Below are 18849 nucleotides of genomic sequence, written 5' to 3'. Positions count from 1 at the left end.
AGCACAGGCCCTGGGTGATTGGCTGCCTGCAAACCCATAATCAGCGTGGGCCCCATACAGCACAGGCCCTGGGTGATTGGCTGCCTGCAAACCCATTATCAGCGTGGGCCCCATACAGCACAGGCCCTGGGTGATTGGCTGCCTGCAAACCCATTAATCAGCGTGGGCCCCATCAGCAACAGCACAGGCCCTGGGTGATTGGCTGCCTGCAAACCCATTATCAGCGTGGGCCCCATACAGCACAGGCCCTGGGTGATTGGCTGCCTGCAAACCCATTATCAGCGTGGGCCCCATACAGCACAGGCCCTGGGTGATTGGCTGCCTGCAAACCCATTATCAGCGTGGGCCCCATACAGCACAGGCCCTGGGTGATTGGCTGCCTGCAAACCCATTATCAGCGTGGGCCCCATACAGCACAGGCCCTGGGTGATTGGCTGCCTGCAAACCCATAATCAGCGTGGGCCCCATACAGCACAGGCCCTGGGTGATTGGCTGCCTGCAAACCCATTATCAGCGTGGGCCCCATACAGCACAGGCCCTGGGTGATTGGCTGCCTGCAAACCCATTATCAGCGTGGGCCCCATACAGCACAGGCCCTGGGTGATTGGCTGCCTGCAAACCCATTATCAGCGTGGGCCCCGTACAGCACAGGCCCTGGGTGATTGGCTGCCTGCAAACCCATTATCAGCGTGGGCCCCGTACAGCACAGGCCCTGGGTGATTGGCTGCCTGCAAACCCATTATCAGCGTGGGCCCCATACAGCACAGGCCCTGGGTGATTGGCTGCCTGCAAACCGCTTTTCGCTCTTATTGTCCCAGAAATGGAGTCTTCCCAGTGACCGGCGCCAGGAAGCTGCCATTGGGCAAAATCTCCCTCTGTCCTGTAGCCTCGTCCCATTGGGGGAAATAATGGTGATTACTCACAGCACTAGGGCCACAGAGCTGACACTCGTGTAAGGGGATCATCAGTCTCAGCGAATAAGGCACTGGGGTTAGAAATAAGAAGAAAATGTTGTGGAAAGACAAATATTTACCCGCCGCCCATTCCAAGGGCAAATAGTGAGTGAGTTCTGGTTCCTCTGAAGGACACTTGGGAAAAATCAATGCAATACTGGCTCTGAACTGCAGGGGGCAGACATAACATGGACTATCAGACTCTATGCACTCACAGCCGTAGCTCCCAGGGCATTTATAGAAACTGGGCCCTTCCAACCTTAAACTGAACTACAATTCCCAGCACCCCCTGGGGTTCAATAGCAACCAAACGGCTTCTGTTTGGGCACCTACATCACAATCATCATCTTGCCCCAATCTTCCCATCATGCTCTCATGTTGGCCACTTACCTCCCTGCTTCCAACTTATATGTGACCAGTATTAAAGGGGTGAGCGGCCACACTAATGCTTTTCTCTTTATGTAATAAAGGAGAGGTCTCAAAGGGGCAGTTTCTCAGACAATTTGCAATTGGTCTTCATTTTTATTATTTGTAGTTTATATTAGTTATTTCAGTTTTTGTTCAGCAGCTCTCCAGTTTGGAGTTTCAGCTGCTATCTGGTTGCTAGGGTCCAATTTAACCTAGCAACCAGGCAGTGGTTTGAAAGAGAGGCAGGAATATGAATGGAGGAGGGACTGAATAGAAAGATAAGGAATAAAAAGTATCAACAATGATAAAATTGTAAGCTCACTGGGCGAGAGTATTTCTGCTGCCGGGGTCAGTGACCCCCAAGGGAAATAATTCAAAAACTATACAAAATAAACAATGAAGACCAACTGAAACGTTGCTAAGAATGGGCCATTCTATACTAAAATGGAACCTGAAGCTCACCCACCCCTTTAAATATGTCTTTGTTCTGATTGGCCAGAGACCATACACTGCAATGGGTTTGGGGAACCCTCTGTCTCTAGACATCACTACCCAGGGGGCCTTCCGACTGCCCTATACTAAGTGACCAATGAAGACGCAGAGGGCGGAGCAGCAAGCTGCGCTTCTCATAGGGTGCTGCCCGTAGCCCAGGGCTGGGTGCCTGGGTGCAGGATAAAAGCAGCAGTGGCACAGTGGCACCGAGGGTCAGGGGCCAAAGTTCCGGTTGCTATGGTAACACTATGTCCATCACTGGCTCCGGCGCCATCACTTCATTTACAGTCAGGTTTGGGAAATCAGCTGCTGCAGAACCTCTTGAGCACGTGAGCTGACACTTTTAAAGGCACAGAGGTCTTGGTATGGTGCTTCTGCCTCCCCCCCTGCAGAGAAGGCATAGATGGTAGGGCCCTTCCTCCCCCCCACAATAACCGTTCCTTGTACTCGGCCGCTGGGGGCCCCATCAGAGTCCAGGGCCCAACCCAAACCCAGGAAGGTCACATGACTTTTGATTCAAGTAGGTTGAGGCTCAGCAGTCCCGTCCCGCCCTTATCCACGAACCCTGGGCTCTCACTTCCTAAAGTGGCAATGCATATTAACCTCTTCCCTGCCAGGCGGGCCCCCCCCCGCCCCCCACACACAGGGAAAGGCCGGACCAGGAAGGGGCTACAAAGGGGCGATGGCCTGGAGTTCCTCTGTGTGAAGGTGCAGATCCGCTTTGCAGATTCCATAAACCACGGATTTGGGGATGGACGGCTCCTCCTCTCCTGGAATGGAAAGCAATCAATCAGCTGATGCCATCAATGCCATTTCATTATCGGGGGCACAACATGGGGATTAAAGGGGAACTTAACCCACAAACTGTTTTCTGAAACAATAACTTAGTTAACTCCCATCCGTTAAAGGAGGGGGGGGTTCACCTTCAGTTCAACTTTTAGTACATTATAGAATGGCCTTTTCTTAGCAGCTTTTCAGTTGGTCTTCATTTTTTGTACTTTTTTAATTATTTGACTCTTTGCAGCTTTCAAATGGGGGTCACTGACCCCGGCAGCCAAACCCTATTGCTCTGTGAGGCTCCAGTTTTATTGTTACTGTTACTTTTTATTCCTTATCTTTCTATTCAGCCCCTCCTCTGTTCATATCCCTCTCTCTCTTTCAAACCACTGCCTGGTTGCTAGGTTAAACTGGACCCTAGCAACCAGACAGCTGCTGAAATTCCAAACTGGAGAGCTGGTAAACAAAAAGCTAAATAATTCAATAGCTGCATATAATAAAAAATGAAGACCAATTGCAAACTGTCTCACATCTACATCATACTAAAAGTTAATTTAAAGGTAAACATCCCCATTAATCAGCTGGCTTTTGCTACATTGTTTCAGCAGTCGCAACCAGCAGTGCAGAAACCAACATACAGTAATAATACACAGTCAATACATCGTACCTAGTCCGGATGAAGAAGAGACACTTTCCGCAATGGACGACGTTTCTGCCTGATCCGCCAACAGTCCATCCATTAAAGGCAGTGAGAGCTCAGAGGAGGGCACGGAAGAGTCATATATCCCAGAATCCCTGGGCATGTCCGCCTGAGTGACAGCTTTAACAGAATGCAACACGGGCTGCAGCGAGCAGCTGGCACTCGGCGCTGCATCTGGCGCCTCTAGCCCCTCCCTGGAGCTTTTAATCAGGGCGGCCGCTGGCGCCGCAATGTCCATTTTACCGGAGAGGTCGGTTTCCGCCACCTGTTTCCCCGTTACGTCGTTCAGCACCAACCCGGAGTCGAACTTCTCCATGACGGGCTCCTGGTAGTGGAGGGTCGGGGAGTGGGCCGGGAGGTGCTGCTTCTCGAACCAATCGGGTTCCTGGTCCTGGTACTGGTGCATGTTGCAGATGGCGATGTAGAGCGAGCGGCCGGCCTTGCTGCGGAAGTAGTTGCGCTTGCTGATGTTGGCGGGGTACTGCTCCGGGTCGTGCCAGCTCAGCTCCTTGGAGTACAGGTGGTAGTAGAGCTGGGGAAGGTGGTCCATCAGTTTGTACTTCTTGGTGTTGTCCAGGATTCCCGGGATGTCCGAGTCGGAAGAGTAATCGAAATAGACGGTGATGAATTTCCCAAGCTCCTCGGGGTTTCCCTCCCCACTGCCGCCGGCGCTGCTCAGTTTCTCCCCAATCATAGACATGGCGCTGACGAAGATCTCCCCCTTCCCGTCCTCGGGGGGCGCCCCCTTGTGCTTCCGCTTCTTCCTCTCCACAAAGTACTTGAGGCCCTTGGAGCAGACGATGATGATGTAGTGGGAATCCCGGATCTTGTGCTTCAGCCACTCGCGCTGCCCGTCCTTGCAGATCTTCAGGTTCTCCCACAGGTCCAGCGAAACCTGCAGGGCAAAACGGAGTGTTAGCCCATGGGACTACTGTAACTGGGGGGGCCATTATAGGATTTACATTGAGTGTTACTGGGCACCTTACTGCAGCCCCCATGGGTGCACTGGTATTCTCCCTCTGTTCTGCTCTGCAATGCATTCTGGGGCTGCAGGATGCTGGTGAGTATATTATAGATGGTTGGGCATTTCCTTAATCCAAAAGGGGAAGAATAAAGGAAAAATACGATTTCTAACTTTTTTTTTTATAGGGGTTTTGGATTTTTTAAACGCTAATCTTTGTATCAGACTCCTCCCCAATTTATCTGACATTCAGACACATGATTGGTTCCTAGGCTGTGACACAGCAATCATGTCAGATTGAATGGTTACCCGGAAAAATGCAGAATGAAGAGGTTCCACTTCGTAACACTAGGGGGCACACAGGCTCCATATTTATAGCAACTCCCAGCGAGCTTTTCCATTCTGTCCCCTGCCTGAGCTCAAAATTACACCAAACTGTATCACTAACCCTACTATCAGTTTGTGACCAGTTCCTTGCCAGCGTTGCTAGGGGCACGTAATATAGAGATTAAGCCAAAGGCAGAAGGGCCCAGCTTGGCATTTACCTGACCCTAATATACAGCTCATTGTGTTTCATGCTAACAAAAGAGGGCAAGCTACATAGCAAGTATGTCTGTATAATGTACCCCCTACTGTAAATGATAAGGATATTAGCAGTCACTGAGGGGTTCTGTGCCCATATAAAGGCACAAGGCTGCAGGCTGAGTTATACAGGGAACTCTGAGTATCACTCATGTATTATAAGGGATAATGTACCCCCTACTGTAAATGATAAGGATATTAGCAGTCACTGAGGGGTTCTGTGCCCCCCATATAAAGGCACAAGGCTGCAGGCTGAGTTATACAGGGAACTCTGAGTATCACTCATGTATTATAAGGGATAATGTACCCCCTACTGTAAATGATAAGGATATTAGCAGTCACTGAGGGGCTCTGTGCCCCCCATATAAAGGCACAAGGCTGCAGGCTGAGTTATACAGGGAACTCTGAGTATCACTCATGTATTATAAGGGATACTGTACCCCCTACTGTAAATGATAAGGATATTAGCAGTCACTGAGGGGTTCTGTGCCCCCCATATAAAGGCACAAGGCTGCAGGCTGAGTTATACAGGGAACTCTGAGTATCACTCATGTATTATAAGGGATAATGTACCCCCTACTGTAAATGATAAGGATATTAGCAGTCACTGAGGGGTTCTGTGCCCCCCATATAAAGGCACAAGGCTGCAGGCTGAGTTATACAGGGAACTCTGAGTATCACTCATGTATTATAAGGGATAATGTACCCCCTACTGTAAATGATAAGGATATTAGCAGTCACTGAGGGGTTCTGTGCCCCCCCATATAAAGGCACAAGGCTGCAGGCTGAGTTATACAGGGAACTCTGAGTATCACTCATGTATTATAAGGGATAATGTACCCCCTACTGTAAATGATAAGGATATTAGCAGTCACTGAGGGGTTCTGTGCCCATATAAAGGCACAAGGCTGCAGGCTGAGTTATACAGGGAACTCTGAGTATCACTCATGTATTATAAGGGATACTGTACCCCCTACTGTAAATGATAAGGATATTAGCAGTCACTGAGGGGTTCTGTGCCCCCCATATAAAGGCACAAGGCTGCAGGCTGAGTTATATTTATACATAATGGCCTCTTACCTCACACCCACAGAAATCTTGTAGGAAATAGGCAAAGCACTGGATGACATTAATGTGCTTTTGACAGTCTTTACTAGAGTAGCAAATAAAAACTCGAGGGCGCGGACGCGGTTTCTCCACATGCAGACTCCCTGCGTAAGTAGAAGATTCCGAACTCTCCTCGTCCAGGTGTGAGTAAATGTTTTCTGGTGGGCAAACAAAGACAATATGAGGGTACAGCTTATTGTGTGCCCAGAACATTCCTTCTCTGTATATTTGTATTTATACATATGGGTAGGGGGTGTCATAGTGTTTCCCTTAGACAGTACAGTATGGGAGTACAGCTTATTGTGTGCCCAGAACATTCCATCTCTGTATATTTGTATTTATACATATGGGTAGGGGGTGCCATAGTGTTTCCCTTAGACAGTACAGTATGGGAGTACAGCTTATTGTGTGCCCAGAACATTCCTTCTCTGTATATTTGTATTTATACATATGGGTAGGGGGTGCCATAGTGTTTCCCTTAGACAGTACTGTATGGGGGTACAGCTTATTGTGTGCCCAGAACATTCCTTCTCTGTATATTTGTATTTATACATATGGGTAGGGGGTGCCATAGTGTTTCCCTTAGACAGTACAGTATGGGGGTACAGTTATTGTGTGCCCAGAACATTCCTTCTCTGTATATTTGTATTTATACATATGGGTAGGGGGTGCCATAGTGTTTCCCTTAGACAGTACAGTATGGGAGTACAGCTTATTGTGTGCCCAGAACATTCCTTCTCTGTATATTTGTATTTATACATATGGGTAGGGGGTGCCATAGTGTTTCCCTTAGACAGTACTGTATGGGGGTACAGCTTATTGTGTGCCCAGAACATTCCTTCTCTGTATATTTGTATTTATACATATGGGTAGGGGGTGCCATAGTGTTTCCCTTAGACAGTACAGTATGGGGGTACAGTTATTGTGTGCCCAGAACATTCCTTCTCTGTATATTTGTATTTATACATATGGGTAGGGGGTGCCATAGTGTTTCCCTTAGACAGTACAGTATGGGGGTACAGCTTATTGTGTGCCCAGAACATTCCTTCTCTGTATATTTGTATTTATACATATGGGTAGGGGGTGTCATAGTGTTTCCCTTAGACAGTACAGTATGGGGGTACAGCTTATTGTGTGCCCAGAACATTCCATCTCTGTATATTTGTATTTATACATATGGGTAGGGGGTGCCATAGTGTTTCCCTTAGACAGTACAGTATGGGAGTACAGCTTATTGTGTGCCCAGAACATTCCTTCTCTGTATATTTGTATTTATACATATGGGTAGGGGGTGCCATAGTGTTTCCCTTAGACAGTACTGTATGGGGGTACAGCTTATTGTGTGCCCAGAACATTCCTTCTCTGTATATTTGTATTTATACATATGGGTAGGGGGTGCCATAGTGTTTCCCTTAGACAGTACAGTATGGGGGTACAGTTATTGTGTGCCCAGAACATTCCTTCTCTGTATATTTGTATTTATACATATGGGTAGGGGGTGCCATAGTGTTTCCCTTAGACAGTACAGTATGGGGGTACAGCTTATTGTGTGCCCAGAACATTCCTTCTCTGTATATTTGTATTTATACATATGGGAAGGCGGTGCCATAGTGTTTCCCTTAGACAGTACAGTATGGGGGTACAGCTTATTGTGTGCCCAGAACATTCCTTCTCTGTATATTTGTATTTATACATATGGGTAGGGGGTGCCATAGTGTTTCCCTTAGACAGTACAGTATGGGGGTACAGCTTATTGTGTGCCCAGAACATTCCTTCTCTGTATATTTGTATTTATACATACGGGTAGGGGGTGCCATAGTGTTTCCCTTAGACAGTACAGTATGGGGGTACAGCTTATTGTGTGCCCAGAACATTCCCTCTCTGTATATTTGTATTTATACATATGGGTAGGAGGTGCCATAGTGTTTCCCTTAGACAGTACAGTATGGGGGTACAGCTTATTGTGTGCCCAGAACATTCCCTCTCTGTATATTTGTATTTATACATATGGGTAGGGGGTGCCATAGTGTTTCCCTTAGACAGTACAGTATGGGGGTACAGCTTATTGTGTGCCCAGATCATTCCTTCTCTGTATATTTGTATTTATACATATGGGTAGGAGGTGCCATAGTGTTTCCCTTAGACAGTACAGTATGGGGGTACAGTTTATTGTGTGCCCAGAACATTCCTTCTCTGTATATTTGTATTTATACATATGGGTAGGGGGTGCCATAGTGTTTCCCTTAGACAGTACAGTATGGGGGTACAGCTTATTGTGTGCCCAGAACATTCCTTCTCTGTATATTTGTATTTATACATATGGGTAGGGGGTGCCATAGTGTTTCCCTTAGACAGTACAGTATGGGGGTACAGCTTATTGTGTGCCCAGAACATTCCTTCTCTGTATATTTGTATTTATACATATGGGTAGGAGGTGCCATAGTGTTTCCCTAAAAGCCTACTTTATATCCGATCTGTATATTAATGTTACATACCTTGCTGCTTCTTGCGGCACATTACAGTGAATAGAGTGGCAAAGGCAGAGATGATGACCAAGGGTACAGTAATGGCGATGGCGCGTATTGGGCCGGCCCAAGGGGAATGCACTGTTGGAGGAAGAGATATGGGGAAGGTTACACCTCTGCTTTGCACAATGGCAAAAAAGGGGATCCAAAACCTTTACATAGATACAGTAAAATCATTTAATGTCCCGTTATTCCCGTGGGTTCGGCCCCAGGGCCCCCCACACTTGCCTGGTTTCAGCGAGTAATGCATGAACCTCCTTGTCGTGTTGGTGTCGTCCACGAGCTGCGAGAGAAAGGAGATCTTTGTAAGCTTCCTCGGGATTGGGGAACATTAACCAATCAGCTAAGGTTTAGTTTCCCTTTAATTACAAATAAATTTTTTACCTCAATGACATAATCCCCCGGGGAGACGTTCTGGATGAGGCAGTTGGAGAAGTCTGTGTTCAGGACCTACAGACATAAAGGGTAAGTACATTGTTAGGGGGTTTTGAATGTTTTCATGGCAAAATAGTCCGTTTGCTGACTCCTTGCCAGTAGAGGATTTGCCCCCTGTGTCGTTGCCGTTATAGTTCTGCTGTGCCAGATGTAGGCATTCACTTCAGTAAGCAGCAGGGTGGACGAGATAAGAAAGCTTAACAAGAGGCAGAGTAAATAAAACCACTGTACTTTTAAAAAACGAAATGATCTGATTGGATAAGAGAGTCCCTGTTGGCTGAGCTGTGGCACCAGAATCTTTATGGACCATAAAAACCCAGTGAGCAGCACAGGGGCCACAACACAGACACCCCATAATATAAAAGAAGCATTCTGGGAGGCTCCTTGTATTTAGTAGACGGAATGCTATGCCAGGCTGACTGTGCCAGGATATGAGGGCACAGGGGCCCAACCCTCAGATACTGGCACTACCAGGCTCCATGCCCCATTGATGCCAATTGGCACAACCTCAGCCCAGAGAATCTGTTATGCAAACTGCTCTGCCAGGGATAAACAGGCAGGGATAATAACCGACAGTCGGCACATTGGCACTGGACCCCAAGTGCCACTTCATTTGCCCCAAACTGTGCCACCCTGGCAGCGCCACGAGGTATCTGTAAATGCAATTGCACCAAAGCACAATCTCTCTATCCCGTTCTGCCCTCTGGTTGGGGCTCTTGATAAAGTGTAGCAGTTGTGCTTTCCAGGAGTGTTAATGAGCCGCTACATTGCTTCAAGAGTCGCAACCAGCAATGCAGAGAAGCTAAACAGTCGGACACTCACCTGCCGGCAGATCTTCTGTTTAAAGGAGCCCTCGTGCTTCAGTTTGTAGTTGACCGAATAGGAGTTGAAGCCGAAATTCTGAGGGGCGTGGTCAAAGGACACCTGCATGTTGACGCCCTGTTGGGTGACGTTGACGTTTTTCGGTTTCCAGTCTGTGGGACAGAAGCAGAGGTAATGGTAAGGGTTAATGGGATAGTAGTTTGGGGCTTCTGTAAGGAATGGGGTGCCCCTAGCTATGCCCCAACCTACCCATAGCCTAAACTGCCCAATCCCACCCTGATACCCCAGTGCCATAAGCACATGCCCCTGGAACCCCCCCCAGAGAATCTCTGTAGGTCCCGACCCATTTCCAACCCACCCAGCCCTATCCCTTTAATCCTGCCCACCCCCCCCAGGCCTTCTGACTGCCCCCCCATCCCGGTGGCCCTTTACTGGATACTTACACGGCCTGCAGGTCAGACTGTCCGGCTGCAACAACGACTCGCAGGCTGCAAGATACAGAGGTAGGAAATCCGTTAGTACATTAATACTCGCACATACTCATTACTCTTAAAGGGATACTGCGGCCAGACTGCAAAGCATCTATTTATACCTAAACACACTTCTTACTTTGCTCCCAATAATGCAGTACTGATAGTAAGGGGGAGGTTCTGGTGCTCATATGGACCCTGACCCACTGCAGCTTGGGTTCTGCAGAACTGAATTAACCCCTTAAATGTCTGGCAAGCTGCATGGGAGGAAAATCAGGGATAGCCCCCCAACAGGTTGAAGTATAACTCCCATCAGTGTCAGCTGACTCCTGCCTGCCTATAGGCCTGCTGGAGTCATGGAGGCACAATATGTAACATATATGCACAAATATATATATTATATATTATATATATATATATATATATATATATACAGTGGTGTGAAAAACTATTTGCCCCCTTCCTGATTTCTTATTCTTTTGCATGTTTGTCACACAAAATGTTTCTGATCATCAAACACATTTAACTATTAGTCAAAGATAACACAAGTAAACACAAAATGCAGTTTTTAAATGAGGGTTTTTATTATTTAGGGAGAAAAAAAATCCAAACCTAGATGGCCCTGTGTGAAAAAGTAATTGCCCCCTTAACCTAATAACTGGTTGGGCCACCCTTAGCAGCAATAACTGCAATCAAGCGTTTGCGATAACTTGCAACGAGTCTTTTACAGCGCTCTGGAGGAATTTTGGCCCACTCATCTTTGCAGAATTGTTGTAATTCAGCTTTATTTGAGGGTTTTCTAGCATGAACCGCCTTTTTAAGGTCATGCCACAACATCTCAATAGGATTCAGGTCAGGACTTTGACTAGGCCACTCCAAAGTCTTCATTTTGTTTTTCTTCAGCCATTCAGAGGTGGATTTGCTGGTGTGTTTTGGGTCATTGTCCTGCTGCAGCACCCAAGATCGCTTCAGCTTGAGTTGACGAACAGATGGCCGGACATTCTCCTTCAGGATTTTTTGGTAGACAGTAGAATTCATGGTTCCATCTATCACAGCAAGCCTTCCAGGTCCTGAAGCAGCAAAACAACCCCAGACCATCACACTACCGCCACCATATTTTACTGTTAGTATGATGTTCTTTTTCTGAAATGCTGTGTTACTTTTACGCCAGATGTAACGGGACACGCACCTTCCAAAAAGTTCAACTTTTGTCTCGTCGGTCCACAAGGTATTTTCCCAAAAGTCTTGGCAATCATTGCGATGTTTTTTAGCAAAATTGAGACGAGCCTTAATGTTCTTTTTGCTTAAAAGTGGTTTGTGCCTTGGAAATCTGCCATGCAGGCTGTTTTTGCCCAGTCTCTTTCTTATGGTGGAGTCGTGAACACTGACCTTAATTGAGGCAAGTGAGGCCTGCAGTTCTTTAGATGTTGTCCTGGGGTCTTTTGTGGCCTCTCGGATGAGTTGTCTCTGCGCTCTTGGGGTAATTTTGGTCGGCCGGCCACTCCTGGGAAGGTTCACCACTGTTCCATGTTTTTGCCATTTGTGGATAATGGCTCTCACTGTGGTTCGCTGGAGTCCCAAAGCTTTAGAAATGGCTTTATAACCTTTACCAGACTGATAGATCTCAATTACTTTTGTTCTCATTTGTTCCTGAATTTCTTTGGATCTTGGCATGATGTGTAGCTTTTGAGGTGCTTTTGGGCTACTTCTCTGTGTCAGGTAGCTCCTATTTAAGTGATTTCTTGATTGAAACAGGTGTGGCAGTAATCAGGCCTGGGGGTCACTACAGAAATTGATATTGAAATTGAAAATTGAAATTGATAAACCACAGTTAAGTTATTTTTTAACAAGGGGGGCAATCACTTTTTCACACAGGGCCATGTAGATTTGGAGTTTTTTTTCTCCCTTAATAACGTAAACCTTCATTTAAAAACTGCATTTTGTGTTCAATTATGTTATCTTTGACTAATAGTTAACGGTTTTTGATGAGCAGAAACATTTAAGTGTGACAAACATGCAAAAGAATAAGAAATCAGGAAGGGGGCAAATAGTTTTTCACACCACTGTATATTATATACAAATATATATATTTTATATATATATATATATATATATATATATATATACACAATATACATTTTGGTCATTTCCCTGTGGGACCAAACTGTAAATAAAATCCTTATAAACGGTGCTTAGTGATGTCATCAGTTATAATCGGAGCTTAGTGATGTCATTTCTGTCACATGACTCACTGAAACTTGTATATTTTAATAAAGTGCCCCCTGTTGTCAAATATGAGGATATTAGAAGTTGCAGAGGAGTTCCTTATAATATATAGTGAATAAAGTGCCCCCTATTGTAACATATAGGGATATTATAACCCCCAGAGGGGTTCCTTATAATATATAGTGAATAAAGTACCCCCTATTGTAACATATAGGGATATTATAGGCCCCCGAGGGGTTCCTTATAATATATAGTGAATAAAGTACCCCCTATTGTAACATATAGGGATATTATAAGCCCCCAAATATGAGGATATTAGAAGTTGCCAAGGAGTTCCATGACCAGTATAAAAGCATGAGGCCGAAGGCATCGTGCTTTTATACAGGTCATGGAACTCAGAGGTGACTTCGGAGTTCCATTATGACTTATAATATCCCTATATGTTACAATAGGGGGCACTTTATTCACTATATATTATAAAGAACTCCTCGGGGGCTTATAATATCCCTATATGTTACAATAGGGGGCACTTTATTCACTATATATTATAAGGAACTCCTTGGGGGCTTATAATATCCCTATATGTTACAATAGGGGGCACTTTATTCACTATATATTATAAGGAACCCCTCGGGGGCTTATAATATCCCTATATGTTACAATAGGGGGTACTTTATTCACTATATATTATAAGGAACTCCTTGGGGGCTTATAATATCCCTATATGTTACAATAGGGGGCACTTTATTCACTATATATTATAAGGAACTCCTTGGGGACTTATAATATCCCTATATGTTACAATAGGGGGTACTTTATTCACTATATATTATAAGGAACTCCTCGGGGGCTTATAATATCCCTATATGTTACAATAGGGGGTACTTTATTCACTATATATTATAAGGAACTCCTCGGGGGCTTATATTATCCCTATATGTTACAATAGGGGGCACTTTATTCACTATATATTATAAGGAACTCCTCGGGGGCTTATATTATCCCTATATGTTACAATAGGGGGTACTTTATTCACTATATATTATAAGGAACTCCTCGGGGGCTTATAATATCCCTATATGTTACAATAGGGGGCACTTTATTCACTATATATTATAAGGAACTCCTCGGGGGCTTATAATATCCATATATGTTACAATAGGGGGTACTTTATTCACTATATAGTATAAGGAACCCCTCGGGGGCTTATAATATCCCTATATGTTACAATAGGGGGCACTTTATTCACTATATATTATAAGGAACCCCTCAGGGACTTATAATATCCCTATATGTTACAATAGGGGGCACTTTATTCGCTATATATCTGCCCACAGTCAGCACAGGACAGGCCCCATTTAGGCAGTGACTGGCTCTCCCATAATAAATACTGTTATTATCGGGCAGAATGGCGGCCAAACTCCCAGCACTCGGCTCTATTTTTGTTGTGGATATTGTTAAACAATGCGTTCGTGGGATGAAAGGATCCGGGGGCCCCGGCGCTGCCAAGATTTCCTCATTCTCTTCTTGTGGAAAGGATGAGTTTATGGATTGGGAAAGTCTCCATGGATAATGTTCCTGCCAGACCCTCCCACTCCCCGCAGGCTTCTCGCTATTAACCCAACCGTGTGTGTAACGTTTCTGTGAGAGGTGCACAGGCATCTGTGAGAGATGGGGCCCACGGAGAGCTTGTTAGGGCCCCTTCCCATGACCCTAACTGCAAACAGCAACCAGTGTATTGGAATCTTTCTTTGTAATGAGTGGGGGGGGGGGGGGCTACAAAGCACAGTCTGACCCTAACCATAAACATTCATTCACATCAGGTTCTTTCCAATGGGCTGTTAGCGAGTGTGTATAGTGTGCCCAGAACATTCCTTCTCTGTATATTTGTATTTATACATATGGGTAGGGGGTGCCATAGTGTTTCCCTTAGACAGTACAGTATGGGGGTACAGCTTATTGTGTGCCCAGAACATTCCCTCTCTGTATATTTGTATTTATACATATGGGTAGGGGGTGCCATAGTGTTTCCCTTAGACAGTACAGTATGGGGGTACAGCTTATTGTGTGCCCAGAACATTCCTTCTCTGTATATTTGTATTTATACATATGGGTAGGGGGTGCCATAGTGTTTCCCTTAGACAGTACAGTATGGGGGTACAGCTTATTGTGTGCCCAGAACATTCCTTCTCTGTATATTTGTATTTATACATATGGGTAGGGGGTGCCATAGTGTTTCCCTTAGACAGTACAGTATGGGGGTACAGCTTATTGTGTGCCCAGAACATTCCTTCTCTGTATATTTGTATTTATACATATGGGTAGGAGGTGCCATAGTGTTTCCCTTAGACTGTAAAGCTCATGGAACTTTGAGTATAATGTACCCCCTACTGTAAATGATAAGGATATTAGCAGTCACTGAGGGGTTCTGTGCCCCCCATATAAAGGCACAAGGCTGCAGGCTGAGTTATACAGGGAACTCTGAGTATCACTCATGTATTATAAGGGATAATGTACCCCCTACTGTAAATGATAAGGATATTAGCAGTCACTGAGGGGTTCTGTGCCCCCCATATAAAGGCACAAGGCTGCAGGCTGAGTTATACAGGGAACTCTGAGTATCACTCATGTATTATAAGGGATAATGTACCCCCTACTGTAAATGATAAGGATATTAGCAGTCACTGAGGGGTTCTGTGCCCATATAAAGGCACAAGGCTGCAGGCTGAGTTATACAGGTCAGTAAGGGAGAGGACTAATTGACTATACTCACTGCGGGTTCTGAAGAAGAATGGATGGTAGTTGCTTTCGTTCCTTACGGAGGGAAAAGGGACAATTTTTGCAAAATAATCCGTTTCAAATTTCAGGTTCATAAACGGCTGCGTTTCCATTACCTGCAGAGGGGAAACATAGGGTTAAAAGGTGCCATTGTGCCAGCGCCAAGTCTCATCTCTTTCCCTGAGGGCAATGTGTGAGCCCTGGCCGGGCACAGAAAGGGTTAAACACTTGCAGCCAATTACCATTAAAGTCAATGACGGGGCAATTCCAACATCCTACAGTACAGAAGGTGTCGGGAGTGCTGGGGGTTAATAACGGTATCACACTTACGACTCTCTTGTAGTTTCCGTTCAGCTGCTTCGGGTCCTTCATCACCATCTGCTGACAGAATCTCCCCTCCGACTTCAACTCTTCCACAACAACCCGGAAGCCTTTCAGGTAATCCATGCCTACGGAAAAACATACGAATATGGCGGGTCAGTGGCACTGAAACAATATAGCCAGTTCCCTTCCAAGTCTGTAAATCAACTTCTGCAACATTGTTTCAGGAGTCAGAACCAGCCGTGCAGAGAAGGGAAAGGGACAGGCACAGTGACAGTTACACATAACTATAAACCCAGTGAGAATGAGGGATGAATGGATATTGGGGAGTTGTATCAGGAGTCAGAACCAGCAGTGCAGGGAAGGGAAAGGGACAGACACAGTGACAGTTACACATAACTATAAACCCAGTGAGAATGAGGGATGAATGGATATTGGGGAGTTGTATCAGGAGTCAGAACCAGCAGTGCAGGGAAGGGAAAGGGACAGACACAGTGACAGTTACACATAACTATAAACCCAGTGAGAATGAGGAATGAATGGATATTGGGGAGTTGTATCAGGAGTCAGAACCAGCAGTGCAGAGAAGGGAAAGGGACAGACACAGTGACAGTTACACATAACTATAAACCCAGTGAGAATGAGGGATGAATGGATATTGGGGAGTTGTATCAGGAGTCAGAACCAGCAGTGCAGGGAAGGTTACACATAACTATAAACCCAGTGAGAATGAGGGATGAATGGGTATTGGGGAGTTGTATCAGGAGTCAGAACCAGCAGTGCAGGGAAGGGAAAGGGACAGACACAGTGACAGTTACACATAACTATAAACCCAGTGAGAATGAGGAATGAATGGATATTGGGGAGTTGTATCAGGAGTCAGAACCAGCAGTGCAGGGAAGGTTACACATAACTATAAACCCAGTGAGAATGAGGGATGAATGGGAAGTTGCTAATTAATATTTTATTATGAAGTATTTTGGAGGAGTTGCCCTTTAACCCTTTTACTGCCAGCCATTTTGGTCAAAGCGGAACTTGTATTGCCAGACAGTTTTTGAACATTTTGCACTGTTTCACTTTAGGGGCCTTTCCTCGGGGGGACTTTTAGTTTACCAAGGAAAACAATATATCGTTTTTTTCAGAACAACCTAAGCTTTCAAAATATGGTAGAATTTTTGTGTAATTCCAATTCTGTAACAAGATATAGGCTTCTAAATGTCTAAAAATGCAAAAAAAATCAAATTTTCCATAATATAATCACACATACTAGAAACAAAAATTATTTTATGCACGAATATACAACTGATTTGGAAAGTCCCATGTCTCCTGAACGTGCCAATACCAAATATATATAGTTTTATGGAGATTTCTCACTTGTATAGGTCAAAAACTCCCAGCAGTACACTACCAAATTCCCAAAGCACTGCTCCAAAAAAACTGCATACTTTGGATTTCAAGGCCAAAATTCCACTAACAGAAGGTTTATCCCAGAAAATTGTACATTTTTGGAAAGAACTGATTCTGGGGAATACAGAATAGGCACAACTGTCTGTCTACTCCAAACTATCAAGTCGCAATGCTTTCCTAAAGTTATTGGTTTTTATCAAAATTTGTGATTTTTTTTAAAAATCGCTTCAAAGCTTCTAGTCTATAGTATCTTATCTCCTACAGGTCATAAAGTAACCAAATAAAACACCCTAAATATGAATGCCTGGGGTCCACTGAACAGTTTGATGCCCAATATGTATAGGTTTACCTAAGTATGTGGCATGTAGGGGCCCCAATGTGAACATACCCCCATATATACTGTCATTTCTGTCATTTCAGCTTCTGCAAAATCAACACATTTACATCATTATATGTGGGATGAAGCTAGTAAAAAGTACGCTCACCCCAGAAAGTCATATATTTTTGGAAAGTACACATTCCCCCGAATCTAAAATGGGTACCCATGTCTTTCTACTCCAAAGTACCAAGCCGCACAGCTTTTCTAAAGTTAGCAATTTTGATGACATTTCCAAAAATCCCCTCAAAGCTTCCACTTTGAAGCATCTTATCTCCCACATAGCATTAGGTACCAAGATAAAACACCCTGAATTTGAACGCCAGGGGTCCACTGAACAGTTTGATGCCCAATATGTATAGGTTTACCTAAGTATGTGGCATGTAGGGGCCCCAATGTGAACATACCCCCATATGAACTGTCATTTCTGTCATTTCAGCTCCTGCAAAATCAACACATTTACATTATTATATGTGGGATAAAGCTACAAAAAAGTACGCTCACCCCAGAAAGTCATATATTTTTGGAAAGTACACATTCCCCCGAATCTAAATGGGTACCCATGTCTTTCTACTCCAAAGTACCAAGCCGCACAGCTTTTCTAAAGTTAGCAATTTTGATGACATTTCCAAAAATCCCCTCAAAGCTTCCATTTTGAAGCATCTTATCTCCCACATAGCATTAGGTACCAAGATAAAACACCCTGAATTTGAACGCCAGGGGTCCACTGAACAGTTTGATGCCCAATATGTATAGGTTTACCCAAGTATGTGGCATGTAGGGCCCGAATGTGAACATACCCCCATATATACTGTCATTTCTGTCATTTCAGCTTCTGCAAAATCAACACATTTACATCATTATATGTGGGATAAAGCTAGTAAAAAGGATGCTCACCCCAGAAAGTCATATATTTTTGGAAAGTACACATTCCCCCGAATCTAAAATGGGTACCTATGTCTTTCTACTCCAAAGTACCAAGCCGCACAGCTTTTCTAAAGTTAGCAATTTTGATGACATTTCCAAAAATCCCCTCAAAGCTTCCACTTTGAAGCATCTTATCTCCCACATAGCATTAGGTACCAAGATAAAACACCCTGAATTTGAACGCCAGGGGTCCACTGAACAGTTTGATGCCCAATATGTATAGGTTTACCTAAGTATGTGGCATGTAGGGGCCCCAATGTGAACATACCCCCATATGAACTGTCATTTCTGTCATTTCAGCTCCTGCAAAATCAACACATTTACATAATTATATGTGGGATAAAGCTACAAAAAAGTACGCTCACCCCAGAAAGTCATATATTTTTGGAAAGTACACATTCCCCCGAATCTAAAATGGGTACCCATGTCTTTCTACTCCAAAGTACCAAGCCGCACAGCTTTTCTAAAGTTAGCAATTTTGATGACATTTCCAAAAATCCCCTCAAAGCTTCCACTTTGAAGCATCTTATCTCCCACATAGCATTAGGTACCAAGATAAAACACCCTGAATTTGAACACCAG

General features: G+C 44.7%; 1 protein-coding gene across 1 annotated transcript in view; it reads right to left on the bottom strand.

Moving 5' to 3' along the window:
* Window positions 1-438: 438 nt before the first annotated feature.
* il17rd (interleukin 17 receptor D) overlaps window positions 439-18849 on the bottom strand; it is a 74581-nt gene continuing 56170 nt past the window's right edge. The window contains exons 4-13 of the mRNA XM_002940030.5: window positions 15567-15685; window positions 15232-15352; window positions 10206-10250; window positions 9763-9914; window positions 8890-8955; window positions 8734-8788; window positions 8476-8586; window positions 5954-6138; window positions 3298-4225; window positions 439-2623 (exon numbers count right to left, since the gene is read on the bottom strand). Coding sequence (XP_002940076.1) covers window positions 2523-2623; window positions 3298-4225; window positions 5954-6138; window positions 8476-8586; window positions 8734-8788; window positions 8890-8955; window positions 9763-9914; window positions 10206-10250; window positions 15232-15352; window positions 15567-15685 — 1883 coding nt within the window. The 3' untranslated portion in view covers window positions 439-2522. The remainder of the gene's footprint in view (window positions 2624-3297; window positions 4226-5953; window positions 6139-8475; window positions 8587-8733; window positions 8789-8889; window positions 8956-9762; window positions 9915-10205; window positions 10251-15231; window positions 15353-15566; window positions 15686-18849) is intronic.

The sequence above is a fragment of the Xenopus tropicalis genome, chromosome 4 (assembly GCF_000004195.4).
Source record: "Xenopus tropicalis strain Nigerian chromosome 4, UCB_Xtro_10.0, whole genome shotgun sequence".
In the NCBI taxonomy this organism is placed as follows: Eukaryota; Metazoa; Chordata; class Amphibia; order Anura; family Pipidae; genus Xenopus; species Xenopus tropicalis.
Note: the sequence above shows the minus strand (reverse complement) of the source record. Positions and strands in the feature narration are given on the sequence as shown.